This window comes from Orbicella faveolata, unplaced genomic scaffold (assembly GCF_042242905.1).
Source record: "Orbicella faveolata isolate gen_17 unplaced genomic scaffold, um_ofav_v1 contig_1, whole genome shotgun sequence".
Taxonomy (NCBI): Eukaryota; Metazoa; Cnidaria; class Anthozoa; order Scleractinia; family Merulinidae; genus Orbicella; species Orbicella faveolata.
Genome location: NW_028301536.1, coordinates 13,825,881 through 13,833,875, shown reverse-complemented (window position 1 = coordinate 13,833,875; position 7,995 = coordinate 13,825,881). Strand labels below are relative to the sequence as shown.

The 7,995-nt window shown below is 38.1% G+C and overlaps 1 protein-coding gene across 1 annotated transcript; it reads right to left on the bottom strand.

Moving 5' to 3' along the window:
* Positions 1–444: 444 nt before the first annotated feature.
* Positions 445–4,849, bottom strand: LOC110061217 (tetratricopeptide repeat protein 33-like). Its single transcript, XM_020768048.2, has 5 exons — positions 4,593–4,849; positions 3,999–4,080; positions 2,476–2,607; positions 1,909–1,959; positions 445–1,613 (listed from the first exon to the last, which is right to left on the bottom strand). Exons 1-5 carry the CDS (start codon positions 4,817–4,819, stop codon positions 1,428–1,430), a joined length of 678 nt encoding a protein of 225 aa, XP_020623707.1. The 5' UTR covers positions 4,820–4,849; the 3' UTR covers positions 445–1,427.
* Between the last annotated feature and the right edge of the window lie 3,146 nt (positions 4,850–7,995).

The window sequence follows — 7,995 nt, the reverse complement described above, 5'->3', positions numbered from 1 at the left end:
GTAAGTTTGATTTGCACAAAAAATTGTGTTCTACATTCGTCATGAGCTTGTTTGTGACAGTTAGTGGCGGAGCCAGGATTACTCAAAGGCGGAGTCACACTGACTTTTCAACAATTGCCAAGATATTGTCATGGCATTTTCGCCAGCTGTTGAAGGTTGTTTGCTTAAAAAAGGCTTACAAAAGGGGGATCACGGGCATCCCAGGACACCCCTAGCTACGCCCTTAAGTTGTATAATTAACTTTAAGTCTCTCGAGATTGTAGAGCAAGAAAAGTCAGAGGTTCTTGGCCTCCTTTGCCTTGCCATTAATTTTCATCGTGATTTTCTGGCAAGCTTAAACTAGCCTGTAGGACCGGAGATTTCTACAGATGTTGCAAGTTACCTTTCACATTCTCTTGTTGATATTCATAAAACATTAATAACCCGGACCGTAACAGTGACTGATTCCAAGAGTAACCTTCAGATTTAATACCCTAAGCACTTTTGAGTAGCTAACACACAGCACACATGATTTTCTCAATAGACAGAGACAAAGAATGGATTTTACTGAAAAGTGTGTTAAACCACCATAACAGAGAAATGAACTTTGTCGTAACGCAAGTGACAAATTTGACGCAACCCCCACTACCAAGCTTGTGACCTAAAAAAATTTGACAGGTCCAGTACTTAGCTCCTGAACTGATTACAGATGTGACAGGTCTTGCACTAAGTCTATGCTTTTGAACTGATTACCAGTGCGGCAGGTCCTGCACTAAGATTGAGACTTGAGTACAAGTGTCACACACAGGTCTTGCACTTCACTGGAGACCTAACGACAACTGCGAGAGGTCCTGCAATGGGCTTAGCGACATGTCATGTACTAAACTTGCAACCCGATTACAAGATTGACACATCTTGCAATTTGAGCTTGCAACTTGATCACAAGAAATAGTGTGACTGGTCTTAAACCAATCTTGTGGCCTGATTACAAGTTAGTGTGACATGTTGTGCAGAGCTGTGCTCTAGAAGTGTCCGGATGCCACAGGTAACTAACCTTTGCCTCTGGGTGACTGGAATAAGTTACTTTTTTCATATAAGGGCACCTCACAATTTTTTTTTATACCACAGCCTTGTTATGTAACAAGCTAAATTCTCCTGTCAAGTAGTTACAAATCGTGACACATCCTGACTACAAGTGTCTTCTCTTCTAAGCCTGTGGCCTGATTACAAGTATGACAAGTCTCACATTTAGTTTGCAACCAGATTACAGGTATGACATGTCTTTCTAAGCTTCTGTACATGACTTCAAGTACACCAGGTTGTCATGGTGTGACTTGAAATGTGACCTGAATTCAAATCCCCAAATGGAATGTACTTGTTACAGGAACCTATCACTCCAGAAACAAACATGGTTGATTATAATAATCATTATCATCTGGTAACATCTTTCATGGCTCTTTCTTGACATTGCATCCAATTAATGCTTGAAAGTCATCATCTTGATCTAGATCTTCAGCATATAATTCCTGAAGTTCCTGGGTATCTTGAATAGATCTAGAGCTGCTGTTATCTTTTTCCTGTTTCCGTTTTTGGTCTCTCAGTTTCCAGGCCCAGTGCAAGTCTTCAGTCCACATCTGCAGTAAGAATTGTATGCAAAGTATAAAATAAAGTTTGGATTTATAGTCAGTCCAACAAAAAGTCTCTTGTACATGTAGCAGTATTTAAATTTCTGACAGAGGGAAAAGCAACAAGTAAATCTTTGACATGGCTTGTCAATATTATTATCTTACGTTCTCCTCAATTAATTTCCCAAAATAATAAATTTAAAAGGCAATTTCAGTCTAAGAATTCCACAAACTATTAAGTAAACATTAATTTATTCAACTCATATAACAACATGATTGCTAAAAACTATTGAGATTTTCTTACGTCTAAATCATCAGGTTGTAACAGGACAGCTCTTGAAAAACTTTTCACACCCTACCATAAAGTTAAAAGTTAAAATACAATTATATTATTATTCACCTTTTGATAATCTTGACATTTGCAAAGAAAATTGAGCCCCAAGATGGCATCAAGAAATTTGAGAGAAAATTTTAGGAGATTAGTATTTTTGAAGAACTTTATGCCAGCACTGCATGTAGTTTGCTGGCACGTTTCTCCCAGAGGAGGAAAAGAATACGACAGATTGGAATTAAGCAAGTGTTCTGAACAAAATATAAAATGGATACTTGGAGGGAGCCAAGTAGATAGGTTGGATCCCTTCATCCCACCTGTTCTGTTTCACAGTGCTGGTCTGTCTGGTTGTTTGTTTGTTTGTTTTTACCATGATTTGACATGAGCAACAGTTAAGGAGCTTAAAAATGTCCTTTAAATTGAAGGAAAACACCAAAGAGATGATAATAATCAATACAGGAACAAGGATGGTCAAGGATGGAGAAGAAAAACATGGAATACAAACGACAGACTTGAGAGAATAAAAATTATGAAACTCACCATTTCAACATCACCATACCCCATTTGTGCACGGCCAAGTGTTTGGTGAGCGATGTGCCAATGAGGGTTCAGTGAGACAGCTTTTTCTGCAGCTTGTATAGCAGGAAATAACTCATGCAACTCCAATAGTATCTAGATAATATTGTGCAATTTAAAAAATAATCTGTTAAAAACTTGACACCCCATGATCAGTCTACACTGTCGGCTTGCAAAGAGAGTCCTGTCAGATATCTCATTCATTTACACCCTGACTGTGTATGAAACAAGTATTTCACCCAATGTCTGCATTTTACCCCTGGTCTATTCTTCAGTCTGCAGTCTGCATTTCACACTGACTGAAAAGTCTAGACAAAAAGTTGAGTTCTGGCAGACATCAATCATCTCCACCTCTTTACAGAAAGCACAGGTACTCATGTATCTCTAAACTTGCAAATATTTAATACAGCTGTGGTTACCCAATAAGAACATTCAGTGAGTCAGAAACGGAGAATTCTTCTACTACAACAACAATTTTCCTATCAGTACAATGAAAACTGTTTATTTGGGCATGTGTTCCCAATGACTGTTCAGTAATAATAATATCTACATGTATCATTACCATGATTATCATTATCTACATGTATGTCAACTCTGATATCCATAATAAAACAACTAGATACTGTAATCTAAATTTAACCTGCCCTCGCTACAAGAGATGTACGGAAGGTGGCCGACGTTCACTGTAAGAGCAATCCAAGAATGGAACAAGCTGAATGTCAATCTTAAGCATAGTCTAAGCACAAAGCACTTTAAAGGATCACCTTTTAAATCAATTTTAAAAAGTCAATTTACTACTCAATTATGTATTAGTATCTAGCAGTTTTACATTTTTACTACTTAGAAATTGTAAATTAGTCATATTTATAGGTTGTACAGAGTGATTTTAATTAATTTTCTTTTGTGTTTATTTCAAGGACCATTAGTTTATCAGTTTTGTTACTGTCAAATATTACCCTCTCCAATAAAGTCTACTACTATGACTACTACCATCACACAATAAGGATTTTGAAACATAACTGGATAGTCTAATTCCTGAACCATACAGGATTAAAAGAAGGGCATACTTATCACCATTTCTCGAATTTAAAAACTTGAAACTGATGAAAAACTCAGGAGTGCACCTACACAATTGCAAGTTTGAGGTGACAATAATAGTAAGTCTGACTGCTCAACTTTGCTAAAGCGTGAAGTTTAAATACTACTTAGGGACAGAATTGGAAATCCCTATTTGAAGGAGCTTTAGTTACAATTCCACTAAAGCAATGATTCTTTTCAGCGTCATCAACTCTCATCTCATAGAAATCTTGAGCTCACAATCTATTGTTGTTATAAAATGGAAACACAAGTAAAAGTTTGGAAGAACTCAAAAAGGCTGTGGACACCCTCACCTGAAGCTCATGTTCCTGCACCATGTCTTACTCTAACTTTCACTTGTGTTTATTTAACTTTATAGAAACAGAAATTGTTTTCTATTTCTTTAATACCTGTGACTTCATTTCATAAAGCTTTTCGTTACTCGGTGTCAAAGATATGGCCTCATTCCACCTTGTGATTGCCTCCCAGTACCTATCAACATCAAAAACGCAATCAAATTGTAAGTTGCGAAATTTTAGTTCAGCGGGTTGCATATAAATGTTGGATAACACACCGGACATCACCAGGCATGCATGTTGGTAATCAAAGAAAGAGAGGGAGGCGCAAAAACAAACTCCTCTCAATACCCACTTAAATAACTATGATAAGCTTATAATTTTAATTTCTCTTGTAGGACTTTTCTGTATATTATTTTTAGATAATTCTTATTAGCAGTGGGGATTCTCCACTGCTAGATGTAATTGACACAGTAATAAAGTCATTATTATCATTAAATAGAAACCAATCCGAATAAACCTCGCAATGTTTTGAAATTTCCCCTCCACCAACCCGCCAACGTTAACACCCCAGCGCAAGCTTTTCACAAATGTATACCCTAGGTAACAAGGGCCTATTACCTTTGGTAAAATCCTGAGAAAGCCAGACTGAGAAATCCAATGAAGAGCTAAAAACAAAGACTTCAGAGGAATGTATAACTTCCAAACCTTTGCTGTTCCGCGAGGGAAACTCCTTCGTCTTGAAGTCGCTTGCTTTTGACGACCTTATCTTCGATGCTCAGTGCTCCTCTTTTAACTAAAAGGACTCGCCAGTCCAATTCAAATGGTTCATCTTCACCATCATCAGGTATCTGGTTACTTTCATCAAATGCTCTTGCCCTTTTCCGAGCAACATTTTGATCTAGTTTTCTCTTCCAGCCAAAACTGGTCGCCATCTTTGTTTATGAACAGACGGAAACACTGGCCAGCGTATTCAAAAACAATCAGGTTGTTACGTCATGTTGTTCTTGTCGAAACAGGTAACGTTTTCTGCGTTTGGGTACATAGGTCGCTTAGCGAATCGTGATTTAGCTACATACCGCAAATATAGCTTTTAAAAAGTTCAAAACTCAACTTTTAAATTTCAAAGTTAAAACAAACGTGAATGCTTTGCTGGTCCTTACTGGAAGAATATCGGCCCCCGGTCTTGACAGACCCTGACAGTAGGCAGAGAGATCCGTCTCGAAAAAGACCAAGGGCCAATACTCCTATAGTACAGCGCGCAATTCTAAGAGCCAACTTAGGTTTTTCTCGTGTTTCTGGTTTCAGAAAAGAAGGAATAGAAAGTTAGAAAAAATAGAAAGATATGGCTTGTTTAATACTAAATGGTGAACTGGCCACCGATGGAAAGGAGAATTCTGATTGGCTCTTTGAGCAGTCTAACTTTTTCTAGTACGGACCGCCCTCAGGTATTTAGTTTCGATGAATTGCCAACATTGCTGTTTCAAAATTGACTGTGCAAAATAAAACGAGCAAAGGGAGAGAAAAGAAAATCTTTTCCCTCTCGTTTTTAGCGGTCAACTTAAACTTTGGCCTCGTCCTTGGCTCTGTCGCCCCGCTGTTCGAAATGAACAAGACACCGCGCATGATACAAATGAACAAATTTATCCGGCTTCTCAACGAAGACTTACTCAAGTATTGCCAATACCTGGGAAAATATCTTGCCTTGAGCATTTGAACTTGCTTGTGAATTGAATGGAAAATGATGACTGACGCAAGAGGGGTCAAGTACCCCTATTTCCCGTGTTTTACGCGGAAATAGTGAAACAAACGGATATAGTCTGCACACAGGTTGCCAAGTAGACGTGCTGTCAAGAAAAACACCTGCATCCTTAACAAATGTTTTACTAAAAAAAAGAAAAGTGCAGGCGATACAGCTCTTGTCGGTACGTGCTATTTATGCGATACTTCTCGTTAGTCATTTGAAAAATATTAGCTTAGCAGAGTGTGTATGTAAACACAACAAGCACCGAAGCTCTGCATACTGTGTGGCATGAAATCTTACACGTTTTTATAACTGTCTCCTACCTCGAAGGGTTAACTATTTAAATTAACTGGCCGTTTCGGCACTTACACTCAAATCATTTACTTATCACGCAGCTTTTAACATAGACACGATTCCGTGATGGAAAGTCCACCCCCCTTAAAGAGTTTTTTTGATTAAAGAATTTTTGTGATTTAGCTGTGTGATAATAAAGCTTACTATATTTTAATGCGACTTTCCAGATCTTTCGCACGTAAAATACTTGAAGAACAAAACTGAGTGCCATTCTAGTATCAATCGCTCGTAAGGTACTTGGGGCTTATCAGCTCTTAACTGAATAAGAACACGTCCTTTCTGAGATACACACTATCTTATGTTTGTAAACAAAGTATCGTAGGCTATCGCGTGATCAGTTCAAAAGCGGAAAACCCGTGCGTTTCGAAATAAGCAATATCTTTGAAGATAATTGTAAACAAAGTTGCTTAGAGTAGTCTTTAACAGTATTAAGCTAACAGTATTAGCTCATTAATGAAGGGGAAACCGGAATTCAAAAAAGTCGGTTAAATCACGTTAAATCGGTAAAATAACCACACCAGGAGCAAACAACACACGCATGGAATAAGTTACGCCATTTTTATTGAGAATTTTCTCTTCCATGGATATCTTGTAGAAAATCCCATATAAACCCTTATAATTCGATGCCATATTGTGTTGCTTGTGTGGTTCATAGAGAGAGCTTGGGCTGCCTGTGGTTATATAAGCCAATCGTGTCGCTCAAAGGAAAACCGCTCTATTTTCTTTCTGTGGTTTCACTTTCACTTTAAATGTAGAAAGACTTCCTCTCTGCAGAATGCAGAGGTAGGAAAGTAGAGAAGTACTACTCTTGCTTCGTCGGTCGAGGTCGGATTTAGGACTTCCTTGGTGAGCTTTTCGTTGGAGCGTGGTCGGCTTGATAACTCATGGCTAGAATTGTTACTCCTTCCGGGGAGGTAGTTTAGAAACTTGTCAGTAGACCGGTTTGTCTAAGCGTCATTTCACAGCCCTCTGAGTCCAATCTCCGTTCCTGTCTCCCGAAGAGAAGTGCTGGCTTCTTTTCCGAACCGCTGCTGGTAATATTTATTATGATATTTGTCTTGCAAATGCTCGTTGGGTTATGTCACGTTTCAATCGACGACGTGATGTAGTTGTATGGTAATCCTTGAAAGTCATACTTCAAACCAGTTAGATCTTATTTAATTTATAGCTCTTGTCTAAATGGGATCGATACGTTTTAGCCAATACAAAATTTCCAAGAGAGAACGGAAAGTGGACTTTACTCACTGTCAGTTTTCATCTCGTCGCTTAAAATCGCGTTTCAAATGAAAAATTGATTTTTTTTATTTTAAACAAGGACAATTTCTTACATTCAAAATAGCTTGATTTTAGGTAAATGCTTAGATTTAAGTGTTCAGCCTACTGAATTATTTTCTTACTTACTTTCTTTTAATTTAAACTATCAAGCCAAGTGGATGGTTACGAAAGCTTTCCAATTCTAGCTTCTATATCCAGGGGTGGCGAATGGTCTTTCAAAATCTCAGCTTCTCGGAAAATTTTCGTCGAATTTCACGGGTCTTGCAGTCTCGTTGTTCGGCGGTTTATGTACGTCTCGCAGTCTCCATTTTTATACGAAGCTCTCTCGGAGTCTCTATTTTTGCAAGGCTAACGCATCGAAGTCCCGATACGTTTGTTTGTTTTTATAAATGACGTCTTCTCGTCTCCTGATATTGAATTTCAATAAAGCAACTTTCAAATTTCCGAGAAAAGGTTAATCCTAACTTCTCCTAAATTGTCTGAATTCCACAAAAAGCTACAAAACCTACCGTAACGTCAGTTTGGCGCCAGAAAAACATTTATCTTGTTCTAGGATATTGTAACGTAGTGTGTTATAGACGAATTTCCAGTTCCAGCTTGTTTGCAGAAGCTGACCAAAAGGCTAAAAGGGGAATCAAGAAGCCACACACAACCGCTCATGATGAAACCCACGAAGTCGGAGAACTTATTTGTGTAAAAGCACAAGTATTTTTGACACAAGGCTCCTTCTGTACAAGC

Coding starts and splice junctions, on each gene's coding strand:
- LOC110061217 (XM_020768048.2), bottom strand. CDS start 4,819: ATGGCGACCAGTTTTGGCTGGAAGAGAAAACTAGATCAAAATGTTGCT. Junction 4,081..4,592: donor TCCCTCGCGGAACAGCAAAG/GTTTGGAAGTTA, acceptor TGATGTTGATAG/GTACTGGGAGGCAATCACAA. Junction 1,960..2,475: donor GGTATGGTGATGTTGAAATG/GTGAGTTTCATA, acceptor ACTTTATGGTAG/GGTGTGAAAAGTTTTTCAAG.